The following is an 18,167-nucleotide window of genomic DNA, read 5'->3' as shown; positions in this document are numbered from 1 at the left end:
TTGTTAGTCTTGGCTCCAAACACTGTTTGGAAAAAGCACACAGAAACCCAAGAGGCGACGCTTTCATTGAAGGTTCCCAAGGCCAAAGTGGCAAGTATTTGCGCTATAAAAACTGAAGTTACGCTACCAAACTAAGACTCAAATACAGTTCATTCAGGAAAAGAGCTAAGTTTACAAGCCACCAAAACCCATCACATTTTAGAAATGGATGACTTGTGGCTCACAGACAACACCACTACGGATTACTTCCATACCAATTAGTTGCATCAATATGGGAAATGATACTTTTTTTTTTTTTTTAAGTATGCAGCTCCACACTATCTAGCCTTAGTTTTACATATAGACTCACTTAAACACCAGGCACTTTCGCAAAAAGCGCAAAGAAGATCGTTACTATTTGAGAAGTTTAAAAAAAATTGCAGACCACTTCCACCAGCATCCTTCTGTCGGCTTCACTGCGTCCCTTTTCAGTCCGGGCTTTTCACCCCAACCCCAAGAACTAAACATTTTCATCAACATTAGCACTTCACGTAACTACTTCAAGGTTTCATTTCCGTGGCTTTAAGGTAGTATTTCACAGGAAAGTCTGCGTAACGCCACCAGTGACCTGCATCCTTTTCTACCACGGGACTTCACAAAGCGGCAGGTTGAAGTGTAACAAATGTAACCCCCAACCTTTTTCTTCCTCCACAGTCACGCAGCCTGTAACAGCACCACTGCTTTAGCCACAATGGTCTCAGGAAACATGCTAGTGGCTTCCATTAGATCACTGATACTAATTTTTTTTTTGGTGGGGAGGGGAGAACCTTGCATATCCAAATTTTCATACAGCTTTGTCAGCAAAGCCAGCTGATTTAATAATAGATACTGTTTTTTTTTTTTCCTGCAAATCTTGCTTTGCATTTACCTATACACAGAAAAAACCCCAAACAAACAAAAGATAAAAGGATTCATTTCATCACCCATACAAACATGACCTTAAAAAACATAAATATAACAAATGTACAGGATACCTGCATACATATGGTACGTTAACCTTTCAATTAATTTCACAACCGTTCCTCCTTTGATGATAGGAATGCCATTCCTGCTTTGCAAGTTGTCCTCAAAAACAATGTTATCTTCAGAGTCCTCCACTACAAAACGATACACGTTTGGGCTGGGCAACCTCAGCGGCTGCTCATTTTCTTCTTGCAGTAGCACTGAATCAAGCATCCTATCCAGAGTACTGCGATACTGGAGGGAAATGAGAGCAGCCATCCAATTACTCTTCTCTTCAGCAGACTTGGCAGCAAACAGTATACTGTTTTCATCTTTAGACACCAGTTCAAAAGCATGTTTATATTCAGATGTGTCATCTTTATCAATAATCTGTATTTTCCTCATGATGATTTTTTCCTTCAGCCTATACTCCGCATTGCTGTAACCGGGAAGCCGTGATTGACCGTGATTAGTTTTACAGCTGATCATTAAACCATCAAAGAGAAAGATGTGGCGTTCGTGTTTGGCGCCTATTTTTGTCAAGCCACCTTCCATTATGAATTCATTACAGCACTGCCCAATATCTTTGCCTTCCCAGCCATCAATATTTTTCTGGATTTCATTCATTTTCTTGATGGCCAAGTGCTTGCTTCTTATTTGTCGGTTATAGAAGCGACAGACAGGCTCCCTTGAACGAATAAAAGAAAAAGTCATGATGGGCACATTCCACATTTGCCGTCCCAAGAGACCAAAAAAATCAACTAAATTAACTGTTTATATCATTATTTCTTTGCCCTAAATATGCCCTAGCCAAGTTTACCGTTCCAAAGAAGCCACATGCACTGCTTTGGCCAGGGAAGGAGTAAGATACCGACATTATTCATAGAAGTGGACCGTGAAGGTTTTGGGCTGCTACTCCATTTGCAATGAAAACTGGCATAAAGACATGCCTTGAAAAGGAAATACACAGATTATCTAACAAGAAAAGTATTACAGTTCTCCTTCTCTGCCAACTTTGGGAACCCAGGGTAGTTTTGTGGATTATTACCCAGGCCGACGTCTCGGGGAGTGTTTGCTGTAGATGCGCTCCATGCTGCACTGCAGATTCAGAAGAGCAGTAATGGCTTGTTTTAAGCACTCCCGATCCTCTTCATCTTCACTGCATTCCTGCAATTGCTGTGACATAATAAACATTTTTCTTTCAGATTTGTCTCGTTTGTAGAAGGGTAGGAAGACTGACAAACGTGCTTAGTGTTAGCTACAGTACTCGCTGAAGCCAGTGACTTCAAGTCAATGAGATAGTTATTACCAGAAGCACACTCAAAACTAGCTATGCATGTAACTAAAAACATTTGTCAGATATTCAGGAAAAGTCAGTCAATACTCAAGAGGAGAGAGCAGGAGGGAGTTTAGAAAGATAAGCCTTTACCCTTTTACTGCCAGCCAATGCTAATTGTCAGACACTGTTTTTCCTGTTATCTTTTCAACAATGTCCTGTTTCACACTGATTTTATTAAATAGTTTGGAGGTTTGAAATAGTCAGAATTAAATGCTGCTTTATGTAACTATGTGTAGTATTCCTCCAGTGAGTCAATTAATCTTAAATTTGCTCTGAAATGTTGAAAGACAGAATGACTCTGTTTCTCTCTGCTTCTTACCATTCTAAATTCTGCCATCTTCAGCAAGCTCATCTATTTCAAGAAGAAATGACACTTTTACATGGTGCAAACTAACATAGTAAAAAAGTCTGAAATCCAAGATTTGCTACTAGTAGCAAAATGTAAGAGACAGTGGGAATCAGCTTATTTTTTTTTATAAAGACTAGATCTGTCTCCATCACTAGGCAGAAACGTCTTGAATTTGGAAATTCAACAGGCTTTCATATCATCTCCATACACTTGGTAGTAATATGCTTTGAGCAAAGCCTATTCACAGAATTCCTCTTTTTTGATTCTTTAAGGTGATCACTCCTAAAATACCACTGATACAAATAAAAAAGATTTTTCTTTTTAACCTCTTTCATGTTCAAGATAAATTTTTTTTTTTTTTTTTTAAAGAAAATTCAAGCAAATAGATTGCTGGGCAAAATCAAGACAATACGCCACGCAGTTTGGGATAAACTCTGGTTTACCTACGTACTTTAAGAGAAATCTTACTTACAATCACTCAGCATGGCAGAAGCCTTCTTTTCCTTTCCCCACTATGTTCCCTCAGCAAGGATATGTAGCTTCCTCTAAAAGTAATTGAGAGAACAGGATTTGACCAGATTGGTCCACTCTCTTCATGTAAATTTTTATTTTTAACATGCCCAAACAACCTCCATCTTGCATATTAGAGAAATGTAAGTCTCTCGGCCAAAAATTTCTGGGAAGTTTATGAGCTGAGGAACAGTACAGGGAAGGGAAAAATAAGATGTCTACCTCTGTGTAAACCCTTCTTTTCCTTACTATCAGGCACAGAAATGCAAAGAACATTAAAATGGTGTGAAAAGATGACAAATGTGAAATCCTAAAGGTGGGAAAAGCTACCAAGTCTGATAAAATACTTTTTCTCCTCACATATGCTGAGCAGAATTTCTTGCATCCCCTTTCCAAAGGGGGATGGCAGTTTGGCAGTTAACAGACATCAAATGGCATCTTTTTCTTTTTTGTATTAAAATTACACGTTTGGAAGTAATCTCCATTTCTACACCTTAATGCATAGATTCCTGAAGATCAGGCAGAACACCCGAAGCATATCTCATTCTGTCATCACTGGACTAACATCTGCTTTTCCAAACTCCAGTTCTTAACAAGAGTCTTTCTGATTAAAACAGCAAATGCAAAAGCACAACATGCTTGCTAGACAGAGAAAATACGTAAATCTTTGGAAAAGGGGGTTCTGCCTATGCCAGATGTATCTAAAATACCAGCGATAATAAACTGAGAATAGTAACTATTCAATTTATTGTACATAAAATTGTCAAAAAATAGTAATGAAGAATACTGTTCACTTAAATTATACCACAGTGATCCTGTAGAATACTGACCAGGGCTTCTCTGTCAGTCAACGATTAGGTAACAGCGGAAAAGATCAAAAGGCAGAATTTCCTATGTTTTGGGTTGCTTGATAACGAAATAGCGAGTCACATGCAAGAACTAGGGATGATCTTCTGCCCACAAGTCACATGAGAAGAAGGATATACTCTCTATTCAACAGAGAAAAGCCTTCTTGGACTTGAACAGCCCTCTGCTTACCTTCAGGATTTTAACGATACACCTAACTGACATCTTGCTCAGGATTTGGATGGATTTTATGACTCCTTGAGTTCTTTGCAGTGCGTTCAATGAATAATGTTTCCTGGAACTCTGGTATCACCAGACACGTTTATGAAAGCATACCCGGAGCTTGAAAGTCTGAGGAAACATTAAGCTCTCCTCTACACTGCCAGCATTAAGGTGTCCATGCTTGGATATGTCAAGCATAGCATTTTAAACCCAAGTACTCTGAGAATCAATTAAAAATACGACAATCAGAATAGATTTGGATTACCTGTTTGCAAGATCTAACAACTTTTGATCACTACCACTCTTTTTTCCTTCAAGACAGTTTTATTTCTTTGGTGTGACTTCCTTCAACCTTCGCTATCACCATTCATTCCGATACAACCTACGGCAGGTTCATCTTCTGTCAATACCTGAACAAGCAATCAACATTCAAGTGACATCAGGGCCTGCCCTCTGACTCAGGGTGTCCGATGGCTGTTTGCTGGTGACCTCTATATGGCTGCTAACCAAAAGCTGTCAAACCAAACAAATTCAACATGGGGCTCTCCAACCGACATCCGACCCTTATGTCTCTTGCTTAGGCAAAGAAAGAGGAGTCTCTGATGCAGATCCTGATGCAGATCCTGCATCAGAGGCTGCACAAACAGGTTTTTGCAGAAGGAGAAAATTTTGACAAGAATTTTCAAGCTTTTCACAGTTTAATTTTATTCATTTTGGTTTTGCTGTTTTGCAAAAGAGCAAACATGGAGACCTGCGCTTTTGTATATCATTCATTATTTTATTTACCTCCCAATTCAGTAGGGGTTTTTTTGGTAACTTTATTTAGGACTAACAGTCTCAATCTTAGCTTCTTTCCCTGCTGAAGCCACGAAAGTATGAGTATTCTGTTGCTTTTCTGCTTCCATTTTTGCTATGTCTTTTTCAACCAAGGTTCCTGGAGACAAATACAATGGTAACAGAGAAGCAATACCAACAGTTTGTAATATATGCATATATTGTTGAATAAGTACTTTATCCCGAAAAACACTCTGCTTTTTAGAAATCACTGCTGTAAATTTAGGATGTTTTTTAACTACAATATAAAATTCAAATTTTAAGCCTCCAACTAAAGTGATCACAACAAAAGACTCTGTATTTACCATTATTCACTACAGAATGGTATTTAAGATTTCTGCTCTGCTCTGTGCTCACCAGGTTAGAAAGGTTAGAGACAGCCAAGTGTCAGCCTCTGCAGCTGAATTCTAATTCTATTCAGAAATCTTGTATACTGTGGATAAAGGTCAAATTTAATCCTTTTCACTGATAAAATTCCCTAGTTAAAAAAGGCATTGCCTAATATTATCTTCCATGCAGCATCCTGCTGTTATTACCCAAGTTAAAAACAAATAAAAGAAACAAGTTTTTGCACTATCTGCCAGACTTGATTCTTCGAAGATATGAGGAAATTTAAGAATGTGCATGTATAACCTGATCCTATCAATATTAATGGGAGTTACGAGCAGACTCTGAGCCCCCAAGAAAACTCTTGCAGCATTACAGATTTAAGACACGCTGTCAAAACCGAATTGTCTTCTCTGTGCCATGGTTTAAAACATAAATAGCAACCACCCTTTCCTGTCACTGAAGACAAAACTACCAAATTTGCATGCAAAGCATTTAAGATTAAGTTCTGAAAACACACAAAACTCTGCTCAATAAGGCATATATGTTAGCATTTCCCTAAAAAGCAGACAAACACTACGCAGCTTGTAAAAATCAGTTAAATGTTTAGATTCTCCCAAAGCTGCGGCTTATTATTTCATTCTTTAATTTCATACTAATGCACTCCATTTCCCAGCTTTAAGACACAATGGGTCACTAATTAGCCTGACCTTCAGCATAATACAGGTCACTAATCTAATCTAAAAGTGAAAGAAGAACATTTTAAGAAGTTCCAGAGAATTATTGTATTCAACTGACCCTTATGGAAAGGGAAGTTATACTATTTTGAAGCTATCAGCGCTCACTTCACAGCAAGGCTGGCAGAACCATGCCATGCTTCTGCCCTCATCCTTGAGTTCTTTCATCAGTTTATTTTCTTTTGGAAGATGTCCTTAGAGAAACGTAAACTTTATGAAGGCAAGTATTAAAACTATGGCAACGTAAAGTTTCTGTTCTCAGTAGAGATAGCGCAGTAATCTAGAGAAAAGTTCAGTGACCTAGGGTTGCTTTGGGTTTTTTTAAGCATTGCTAACTGTTTTCTAAACTATCAATAGAAATGCTTAAAGGTTTAAAATTTATTGAGACCACTTGCATTTAAACCTTTCTACAAAATATTAGTAATCCATATATTGGGAGACGTGTGGTTCATGGGTCAAAATAAATCCTCCTTGTTTTTACTTATCTAAATCAGGATACGCAAAAAAAATCTCAGCAGACATAATGAAAACAAGACTGAACTTAAAAAAAGTACTACTTGCCAGACATTAACTACAAACCTAGTCTTAAAACAATTCCTATTTTTTGGCTTGAGATTCTTTTGAGAAAATTTTATATTGTATTATACACAAGTTCTATGTTGCAAAGTTTCCTTTTCCTCCTTCAAACAAGTAAATCCTTTGAAATACAAAGGAAGACCCTATAACACATCTATCTGTACAACCCCATCAGTATCACTTTTTACATTGAGAACTTAAAAACTATAAGTTCTGTTGCTGTTTCAAAATGTCAGCTATAGCCACAGGATATTTCACCTGTTTAATTTAAGTATATCCCAGTTAGTTAATAATTCACTTACCCTTAGAAGCATTACAAACTTTCCCAACACGATGGGGCAAGCAAAGAGAGACTTTAACATTACTCTCAACTACTTAAAAAAAGCTCCAATCCAAGTATTTTTCAAGATAATGCATTTTCTACAGCAATATGATTTTTTTCTTATTCAAGAATGATTATTATAGATCTCAGATGTTAAATTTCTGCTGACTGCTGCCCTCTCTTCTCGTAACTCACAGCAAAAAACATTTGCTTGTAAGCAAAAAGATACATGCTTAGTTACTTTTTGGCTTTTAGCTGTTATACTCCAGGGAAATATCTACTGATGTGAACCACCTTGCTAGCGCACATCAGAATAAAATATGTGCAAGTGATCTGTGGTCAAACCAATAGAGGCTGTTCTAAAATAAGTAATGCCTCAATAGGCAGAATTGCTCACAAATACGGACTAGATGCCAACCTAAACAACTTGTATGGTAAGACCCCTGAAATATGTCCTACAGGAATAACTTTTAATCATCTGAATCAGAATTCCATAAAGCCTGACACTTCATCAATGTCATTTCTTAGAAGACAGAAAAGCAGAAAATAGTAGTGCTTATTTTCGTTCCTCCTCAAGCTGGAGGAAAAGTGGTATGCTATGAAAAATGGTAGTTTTTACCGTATCTCTTTCATTTAGGACTCAGGACAAATGGTTGAACATTAAGAACAGATTATTCTGACTCCACTGAAAGGAAGTGACTCCCCAATGCCCAAAATAAGATCAGCTGAGCTGCAAGGTTTAAGGTTTATTAAAACATAGGTATTTCAAATGTTCCTATCAGAGCAACAGATGCTTTTGAAAGTTGGTTTTTTTTGGTTTTTTTTGGTTTTGTTTTTTTTTTTTTTTACAAGATTTTACTTTCCATATACTAACTGGTGTCAAATTAATGTGTTCATACCTTTCAATTTTTAGAGGCAGTAAATAAAATCTAATCGCCTATTTAAAAGCTCAGATTCTCCACATTAAGAAATGCTTTTAGCAGGAAACAAGAGTGTGGTTTCATTTACCTGTAGTAACTCAAAGTAGTGCAAACAATGATAGACTGGGATAAGCATGAGTCGTGGGAGGACGTATCGTACAGCTTCTTTAAACCCGTCAGCAATAGACTAAAAAGGAAAAATTAACAGGATTATTTACACTGAAATACTCAAAACATGACTGGACAAGGCCCTGAAGTTAGCACTGCTTTGAGCAAGATTGTTGTGCTAGACACATCCAGGGCGTCCCTTCTGATCTACGTTACTCTGTGCTTACATCTAGTAGTAAGGAAGACAAAGTTTGCAAAAACATTTTTGTCAAATAAGACTCTTTGTAAGATTCAGAGACACATAAGTGCTCTGACAACCAATAAACAGAAGCTGTGAACCCCCTCTTCCAGGCATGGCAAGCACCCTTTTGCAGCAACAGCTTCAGGTGGATTTTAATGCATACTCACTAGTGAACCCATCACTCTGAAAACACCCTTAAACCCCACAACAAATGCTGGCACAATCTGCCTCCTTAAAATGGTAACCAGTTGGATAGCCCCTATTTTTGCCAGAAGTAGAAAATCAAGTATAAAAAGCTAGAGGACCAAGTTACCCACAAGTCATTTTATAAGCACCCTCTAATTCAAGTATCACAATCCCTTGGACCCTTGTATTTCATCAGTCTGCAGAACTCAATTAATAGCATTAGTTCAAGATGACAACACCTAAAAATAATGCACTGTTGATGGCTAAGCTGCACGCCTTATTCCCCAGTCAACAGCCACATCCCAGAACATAGAACATGCTTGAGTATCTTTTGAAAAAATCTTATGCCCATTTCCAAAATAACACATTTTCTCGCCAGCCACAGTTTGCTCAGAATTTAAAGAACACACTGGAATGTTAAAGACCAGCCAGGACTCCCATACAATCTACTAGACTTGTCACCAACTTCCCTCTAACGTCCTCTCCTCCCAATTATGTAGGCTGTCTTCAATTTACATCCAACATACCACAGAAATATGGAGGTCCTGTCAAGTACTGAAGAACTTAGTATTTCCTCTCCATCAGAAACTAAGAATCACAAGATCATGACTTAGAAAATGAGTCAGAAATCTTTTCCCATTCTCAGCAGTTAACTAACACAGTAATTCAGGTTGTAAGATGAGGAGAGGTTTTCCAAAGGACAGAGGAATCCCTGCCATCTTCCGTATCAAGATAAGTATTGAATAGAAACTGAATTACCTGATCTCCTTTTTGGAACTGATCTCTCCCTCCTGTTTAAGACTTTTGGCTGCATCGCTCCGCAATTGTCAGAGACAGCTCATATATGTCCATGGCCCAGAGCTTGGAGAATAAATGTGAAGGAACATCCCTAGGAGAGCCCAAACCTTTCCATGGTGAGGAGTCAGAAGGAAGACGAGGTTCACTGCCAAATGACTCCATTACCAATTTAATCTGGAACAGGGCTTTGGGCTTTAAATTTGCCAAGGAGGCAGGTAAAAGACCTTACTTCATTCACGAAAGAGTATTTAAGAGTGAGATGATCCAGCTTACCAAGCGCTCAGAGCCGAAGAGAAAACACTCACCCTGAAGGAATGGCTCAGAGGAATCTCAGCTTGCAGAGACATGGGTCCCAGTGAACCTAAGCGGTACTATAATGGGTTTAGCTGGGAGCATCACTGACCAAACACTTGCTCAGCAGCTTCTCTAAGTGCATTTCTGAACACAAGCTCAGTCTTCTGAACAGTAGTCTTTAACAGATGTGCCACGTTGGCAGAAGGAAGTAATAAAAAATAATAATAAAAATCACCTTGCTGGATAGTCCTATTAAAGAAATGGTTCAAGAAAAACTGCCGGTCCCAGCCTCAATGCTGAACAAAGGGGCCTGGGATATGTATGGAAGAAAATTAAAATATTGTGTCTGGGTGCCTGTGTTTGGCATTAAAAGGCAAAAGAGAAACAGAAGTGGCAGGTATGAGAAGTTGCTCTCTATTCTCAAGCAAGAATGTCTGATGTGAGGACAAAAAAAACCTGCAAAAGACTCATGGATGGGTCAGAGCTATGTCCAGTTTTTACAGGAAGAGGCAGAGTCCAAATATCTTACACTGAAGAAAGGCCAGAACCTAGAGGATCTTTTCCTTGGAAGGAAGTAAAGAATTACTGACAAAACTCAAACCTTTGAAATACGAGAACTAAGGCAATTCAGTATTTCTCATTTGCACTCACCTGAAAGTGGAGAGCAACAGCAGGTTTTGCCATTAAGTTATTAAAATGCTCGTGAAATTGTGGAGAGAGAATATCCTGGGACAAGGTTTCATATGGATCAAAGGCTTGTTCCTAAATAAAAACAGAGAATTATATACATACATGAAGGATGCAAGATATTTCTGTCCCAGCTGGTACAACGAATTCCTTGCTGATACACACGTGGAACTTTTCAAGCAAAGATCGATTTTGCAAAACAAATATTCAGTAAACCGCAACCCTTTTTCACTTCCAAAATTTTAAACGCACACATTTTCTCAGCACTCCTCAATCTCACCGTATTTATCACTTAACACAAACTTTGGGCTTTCAGCCCACTCACATTTTACACAGAATGGCAATTTAACTCCTCTCTGTCAATAAAGAATGACACTTGGGGAAGAAGTGCAGGTGAAGATGAACTTTGGAGACTGTCACAAGAAGGGATTGTTGTACCACCACCACTTCAGGGTACATCACATAACAATGCTCAGCCATAAGCACTGGACTTCTGCACGCTTTTCTGGCCCTGTTGGAAGGCTGGGAAAAGATCTCACTCTGAGACAAAGCAGCTAGTCTGAGTCTCAGAGGAAAGTCCTCTAATGACAACCAAGAGTTTCAGGTGCAAAAATTATGACTGTGGATGGAGGGTCTGGCTGTGATTCTGTAAGCTCAACTACAGCAGGATGCGATGAAAACCTGACTGTACATGAATCTCTGCAGGAAGGATTTATGCCTGCTCACAGATCACCTGCTCCACAGCCTGTCAGGCTGCTGCCGAGTCTCTGCAGATTCACTGGGCTGAATCACTCATGAATCACCGGGTTATCCGGTGCTGATGGCGCCGTGCCCAGAACAAGCACATACCTCTTTTCACCTTAATGCAGCACCGCTTGGCAGAATAGAGGCTGCAGAATTCGGGAGTACCAACCACCTCCAAGGCTCATTTGAACATGCAGGTAAAGTCTCAAGTCTTCCATTTACAGAGGGTTCAGGGGATTTCCTACCTTACTCATGGGGCAGCTGCAATTAAACTCTTTGTGGGGAGGAGAGGCACAGAATGCACTCTCTTTTCACGTGTAAATTATAATCATCGCTCTCAATTCTCCTCATCAAGTGCTAATCATCACTGCCCATTCGCATTAGATTGTATCTGGGAGGGGGAAGGAAGGGGGCGGGGGGGAAGGTTTGGCACTTCAGCAGCACCTGAAAAGGTTAGACACTCTCTAACCGAACAGGCTGGTTTTCTTAAACAGAATCTGGATTCGGTTTTGTGGGGATTTTTTTTTGTTTACTCCACGCCTGCCCACTACTTACAACATGGGGATCTTATCTTAAAATAACACCCAAAATAAAGACAGGGGACAGTAACATTGAATATACAATTTCTCTTTGCCATACTAGCCAAAAAAAAAAACCCACAAAAAACCACACAAACAAAAAAAACCCTTAAACCTCTGCAGAAACAGTAAATCAGCCATGGGGTGGAGGGTCACCTGCATCCTGAGGTAGTAAGCAGGAATGGCCAGATGGCTGCAGCAGTCTTGCATGCAAATCTACTGGGGGAGCCAGACTAATATATACTTATTCTGTGCTGTCTTTTTAAATTTTTTACTGCATTGTAAAGTGTTTTCAGTTTCTTCCGCTCAGCCTTTAATCAGTATTTCGAGGTTTTTGGTTTGGGTTTTTTTTTTTTTTTTTGAACACAAGATTGAAACAAACTGCATTAGGTATCATCCCCAAGAGACTAATTAAAAAAAAAAAAGGGGGGGGAGGGGGTTTTACACTTGCGATGTTGCAAAAGTCTCTGAAATATGGAGACGTTAACTTGATGCCCATATAAATTAATGCAGCATGTAGTTCTGGATCGGTGTTTCTGCCCCTTTTGCTGCAGTACACCGGTTTCCATCTTTTTTTTTTGCTTCGTGGGTTCCTAAAACTTCTCCTACAGAAACGCAAATACCAGCATAACAAACTTACAACCTACTGGTAACCTTGCTTTATTAGCTGCCTTCTGGAGCCCGCTTCAGAGTAGGCACAAAGACCCTCTGCCCTCGGTTCTGAGGCTCTCCCACCACCAGCTGAACATCTGAGATTATCTCAGGCAATCATTAAAACACACTGTAGTAGTTAAAATTGTAAAAACTACCACACCAAGTACATTTTTTTTTTACCAGCATATAAACAAATATCCATCTCCCACACAGATGTGTCAGGTGTCAAGTTTTTGAATTTCCTCCACACCAGGAAAAAAATGTTTTATTTTCCCCATACTTCCTTATCTCAAAAACACTACAATATTTATATTTAAACCTTCCAGAGAACTGATGCAGAAAAACACACAAAGCAGGAAGATTCCAGCTTGCCAGGGTTGTTTGTTTTTAATTATCTTTCCAAATAAGTTGAAGGACCTTTATAATGGAAACACTACATGAACAAGCCAGGCAGTAAGATAGGCAAAGCAAATAAACACTTCACTTTCGTATCTCTTTAATGATCCCTTTTGCAAATACTCACAGAAAGAGGATTTCAACATGTGAGATGATCAAACAAGCAGCCCAGTTAAGTAGGCCTTGCTTCGTATTAACTGAATTATTAAATTCAAACTTACTACCTTCATAAAAAGGTTTGAAGAATAATGTTCTTCATTTCCTAATTAAGTTTTTCAGTTAATGAAAATCAGGTGAGATTTTTACTAATTGAAAAGGATTTGTTTCCCTTAAAGCACAGGATGCCTAAGATTAACTACTGCAATAAACTGAGATATGTACATTTTCCAGGATAGTGCTGTACTATTCCAAATTTTAAATCTTTTTTCAATTTTAATATAATAGCTACTTACTTTATTTCATTGTTCAAATGCTTCTCCTTACCATTATATGAGCAATTATGCTCTAACAACTGAAGAGCTGAGACCTACTCAACTGGACTTTTGTATGATACACCACGAGTGGTTTACTGATGTCAGGAAAACTTCATCTCATGGTATATTCAAAAGTGAGTGGCACACGGGCTGAAGGACCCGCATTCTTCACCCCCACAAAAATGTGATCATTTTTGAAATGGTACCAGTGTGTTCATGCGGTTCTCAGATTTTAAAAACTGAACATACGTAGAAGTGAAGTGGAACTTTTATTGGTTGTCATTTTCTTTATAAACATCATAATTTAAAGATAAAACCCACAAACTTCACATTCACCATGTGGTTCATCCAAGAGACTTTCCCTCTCGGGGCAGAACACCTCATTTGACTTTTTCTGTAATACAGTCAATGTGGTTTACATGATTACCCTTACATTTTGGTTCAAAAAACTGGGCTCTGCACCTCTCAAGAAAAAGTAGACTCCATGTCCAAAGACCTACCTTGGTAATTTGTTCCAAGAGTTACTTTCCCTGACAGTTAAAAAGGTGTGCTGGATTTCTACGCTTTTTCAGATACTGCTTTTTTGCTGTGCACCTCTCTGCTGAATTCCAGAGTAATTTTGTACTCTATTCTCAGGTTATGAAAGTACCTGTATACCCCATCCTATTTTATCTAAACCGAACTCTATCTCACTGTAAAGCACTTTCTTGAAAACTTTAGCTTTGTGACTCTCTTCTTTAGTCCTTCCAGTATTTCAATGACCATTTAAAAAAACCCCCAACCTGACAAAATAATTGTTATTAACGTTCCAGTACAAGCCACGCCAAATCCATGTGCAGTGTCTTCCCCTATTCCTACTCTAATATTCCTATTATACTCCAATATTCCTATTTTCTAGGTCAAGGGGTATCAACAGCACTTTTGCCACAATACTGAACAGTAAGCTTCTGTTCAGTTGCACATCTGTTTTGATACTTCATTCCTTCCCAGAGTCACTGCTTTGCAGAGACGTTTCCCATTCCAGATGTATAACAACGCATTTGCCTGAAGAACACATTTTGTTTGAGTTAGTTCACTGTCCAGAGTCATGCAAGTCACTCATCTCGCAGATCTACGTCCAACTGCTATGATTTTTGGGTTGCCCTGGGCCTGAGACCAATGCCTACAAAAATCAAAGCACCACTTTCTTTCAGAAAGCAATCCCAGAGAGTTACTTTTCAAATCCACATCCCTGCAGGATCGTAGCAATTAATTCCCACTCCAAAATAAGATTTTAGTTATGTGCTTACCTGCTTGATATTGCTTCTGTGACAGGTAGAAAAACACACTTTAGCTTACCTGCTAAAGAACGGGGGGGGGGGGGAAGATCTCTGTCCAGAGCTTATTAAAAGGACATTTTACAACAACAAATTTATCAGAGATATCAGTCATGACCAAAAGTTTACTAAGAAAATAAAGCAATCAGTAATTTTAAGAAAACAAACAAAAAACCCCCCACAAAACACTGTACCTCTGCAAGATCCTCAAAGCAGCTGCCAGCCAGAGGATGAGGACTACTTTCATCAGTCATTTCAACAGTATCCTCAATCAATCCTAAAAGCTTCACTGTCAACTCATGTATATCTGAAATGTTGCTAAATATCACATCGATATCCTGCAAACATAAAACATATCTTAGTAGTGTTTAGAATAATTTATTTTGCTTATGTAAATATTGGAGCATTTTCCATGAAGCCTGAACCAAGAGGTAAATGGAGAAGAGCCAACAAAAAGCTAGGAAGAAAGTTAAATTATGTGGTCTTCCCAGCCCTGCAGGCTTGCCTGGGCACATCCAGCCTTGCACAATTCTCACCCCAGCGAAAGCGAGAACACCATCCTTCCCAGGCTGGAGCAGCAGCAGTCCTGGTACAGGCTGTTCAGGGCTTTGGCCAGAAACGCCTGGCCCTTTCAGCCACAATTCACAGCTGTTATTTTCCCCTCTGCCGACTCTTGTCTCTCAGAACACACCAGGAGTTATTTAAAGCGGCTCCAAGGTCAGATCCTCTAAACCACAGGTAAAACTAAAGCAGTTACTTGGCTACTTTAGCAGAATACTACCCGGGTACAGAGGAGGAACTGGCAGCTTCCTTTTCCAAATTCTACTTTTAGAGTTTTCAAATCCCCACATTGCAAACTCACCCAACTAGGCAGCCCCTTCCAATGACCCGCATTCTTCCTCTGACCCCTCTGAAACACACTTCTCGGAAGCCCTCTCTGCCCCAACCCAACACTGCGGAGCTTGCTTGACCTCCTGCCAGAGCCAAGACCATGGCAAGCTCTTCGTGGGAACAAGCAATCTCAAAATTTCTCATACCCATTCCCGTATAACAAAAGAATATTCCTCAGCTCCAAAATATCACTCCCTTCTCCTCCCATCATTTTCGTTTGAATTCTGTCCCCACATTTGCACAATTCTCTGATACCCTATCAGCTACCGAGGAACCTCCACACCCAGCTGTAATGGGAATGTCTCCTGCTGCCTCTCTTTTTAACCTGCTGGTATCATCTAAAAATCCCAGTTCAGGTTCTGCTGCCCTTCTTCCTCCCACAGGAAGGATTCACTCATCTCTCATTATTACTTCTCTTACAAGAACTGCACTTCCTTTCTAGACCTCAGCATCCTGAAACCAGAATTTGCCACACATACAATTTCAATCCAATATTTCAATCACTTATCAAATAGAGATTCCCTTCACAGTCAGTCACACGCTAGAGAATCCAGAGCCAAGGGCTGTTTTAATTGTAGTTTCTGCAGATAGGGGCAGGTAGATACCTGTTAATTTTTGTGTTAAGCAAAACTAACTATTACCTCCATGACCAAAGGACTCCAGCTACTGCTGGCATCTGAGAGGGAATCATGTCCATTAAGCTTCGCTCTGAGAGCAGCACTCTTCATACTATTAATGGCAATTCCTCCATTTTATTTCATATACAGTCAACACTCATTATGCACTGACATACAATAAATCAAATTGAATTTTACCTCCAACGCAGTGAATGTAATATTGATACGTTATGGCTGCTAATGGAGCAACTAGCATTACACATCAATAACCTATTAAAGGACTTACATTAGGTGTGAACAACTTTCTGTTTGATAGGAAAGCTTCCCGAAATACTTTTATTATCAGATTCAACTCCCGCAGATATTGTCTTTCTTCTGCAATTTCGTTTCTCACTAGGTCATAGTAGTTGAGTTCCCCAGAAGAAGAGGGCTCGTCTTCACAGAGAGAAACCAAACCAATGTCATCCTGATCAAACATATCCATCAAAACCTAGCAAAGAAATTTTAAAAATTACATGCAAGCCTGATTTTTACACTTGGCTCAAGCTCAGCTATTTCAATGTGTTCAGAGAAATCCTTTGAGTTTTTAATACAATACTTTCTGTGATCACTTTCACAAGGGAGTAATATTTAAACTTTGGCAGCAGAAGGCTGGATCGGTTGCCAAAGCCATTTTCCCCTTTATAAGTTAGTACGACCTAGAAAACAAGTTACAATTCATGCAGAACCAACTTTGAAAACAAGGCATCTTGCATAAGCCTTTGACAAAACCCTCCTGATAAAGATAAAATTAAACAAAAATGTTTCTCATTTTTATGAGGATGAAAACTAAATGTCGTTTCTGTATCATAAAGAAGGAAAGAGCTGTCATGACAAAGCGACATCAGGAGGACAGTAACACAGCTGAGAAATAAAGGACAACATTTTCTGTCCTTGCATTGTTTTGTAAGTACTACTACTGTTCTAAAACTTAACAGGCTTAACTTAAACTTAAGTCTTTACTGTCACATGAACAAGGAGAGAAGCCTCTGCATTTGTGTAAAACCAGTCTCTCCCTCCTATCCTACTTTGGATATATTTTCTAAAAAAAGAAAAAAAAAGAAAAAACACCTCTAGTATCTACCTTTCTATCTGTCCAAAAGACCACTTTAATCCCAACTCCTTACCTTATCAGCGCACATTGATACTTTAATGTCCTGCTGGGAGATCTCAAAGTGTCGTATATTGAAAACATAGTTTCCAGCCAGCTTTAAAATGTCAGCTGAGATGTATTCTAAGACAGCCACAATATACAGAGAGACATGGTAATCTACTTTATAACCTAGGACCTCCTGTAAATCGAAAACAAGAGAAAAAAAACCCAACTATTTATTCCAGAAATTCCTTCGGAATGACAACTAACACATTGAGTTTTCTACTGAAAGTGATCTTGTCTGTGTTAATAATTTACAGTAATGTAATAGGCAGGGCAAAGGACATCAAATGGAAATTTGATCAGCTGCCTCAAAGGAAATGCTTCCAAATACTGTCTTGTGCTATTTTGCTACATACTGACAGATGAAAAGCTACAGAACTTTCAACAATCCTTCCTCTAAAAATGACAGTACTAAAAATAGGGTTCCTTCAACGAAGGGACTTCACTGGAACAACTCTTGTACTTAAATTTTAGTCTATGTCTGTGCTTACTGCAGGCCGCTGGCCTTAGTCTGGACTCTGCAGAAAAGAGCATGCTTCATTTTGAATTCCATGAAACTACAGACTGTATGTTCAACCTGTTACATACTGTGATCCATTTTAGTCCATCCTTTACATGTGGCTGAACAACTAAGCTATCTGCATCTTTGCATTACATATAACAATTAGAATTTTAAATAATTAAAAGTCTGAACAGAAAAAAACCCAGGATGATCATTGCATGTTCTTCTTGTGATATATGCTTCGTGTTCCAGAGCATACACCACATGGGCTCTTACTTGTGACAGCACCATCAGGAGTAAGTACAGGTAAGTTCATGCATTTGAACAAGGCAGTCTTGTTCTGATCGTATTTTGATGCATCCTCTAAAAATCAGATTCTCTGCCTATGTCCACACATTTCTAAACCAGACTTCAAAAAAGAAAGCCAGTGTTGTCTAGGAAGATCTTATTTAATGCTGTTTTCTATCCAAACATCTCTTCCCCTCTCATTAAGTCACAAACTGGGACATTGTATGTAACAACAC

The 18,167-nt window shown here is 38.9% G+C and overlaps 1 protein-coding gene across 1 annotated transcript in view; it reads right to left on the bottom strand.

Annotated features, from left to right (window-relative positions):
- The window catches only part of SOS2 (SOS Ras/Rho guanine nucleotide exchange factor 2), a 54,821-nt gene that overhangs the window by 19,084 nt on the left and 17,570 nt on the right, over positions 1–18,167 (bottom strand). The window contains exons 4-10 of the mRNA XM_074869243.1: positions 17,113–17,277; positions 16,233–16,436; positions 14,633–14,776; positions 10,242–10,352; positions 8,052–8,150; positions 2,030–2,157; positions 1,014–1,669 (exon numbers count right to left, since the gene is read on the bottom strand). Of these exons, the coding sequence (XP_074725344.1) occupies positions 1,014–1,669; positions 2,030–2,157; positions 8,052–8,150; positions 10,242–10,352; positions 14,633–14,776; positions 16,233–16,436; positions 17,113–17,277 (1,507 nt within the window). The remainder of the gene's footprint in view (positions 1–1,013; positions 1,670–2,029; positions 2,158–8,051; positions 8,151–10,241; positions 10,353–14,632; positions 14,777–16,232; positions 16,437–17,112; positions 17,278–18,167) is intronic.

Source organism: Strix uralensis, chromosome 4, assembly GCF_047716275.1.
Source record: "Strix uralensis isolate ZFMK-TIS-50842 chromosome 4, bStrUra1, whole genome shotgun sequence".
Classification (NCBI taxonomy): domain Eukaryota; kingdom Metazoa; phylum Chordata; class Aves; order Strigiformes; family Strigidae; genus Strix; species Strix uralensis.
This window is presented reverse-complemented; position numbering and strand designations above follow the sequence as displayed.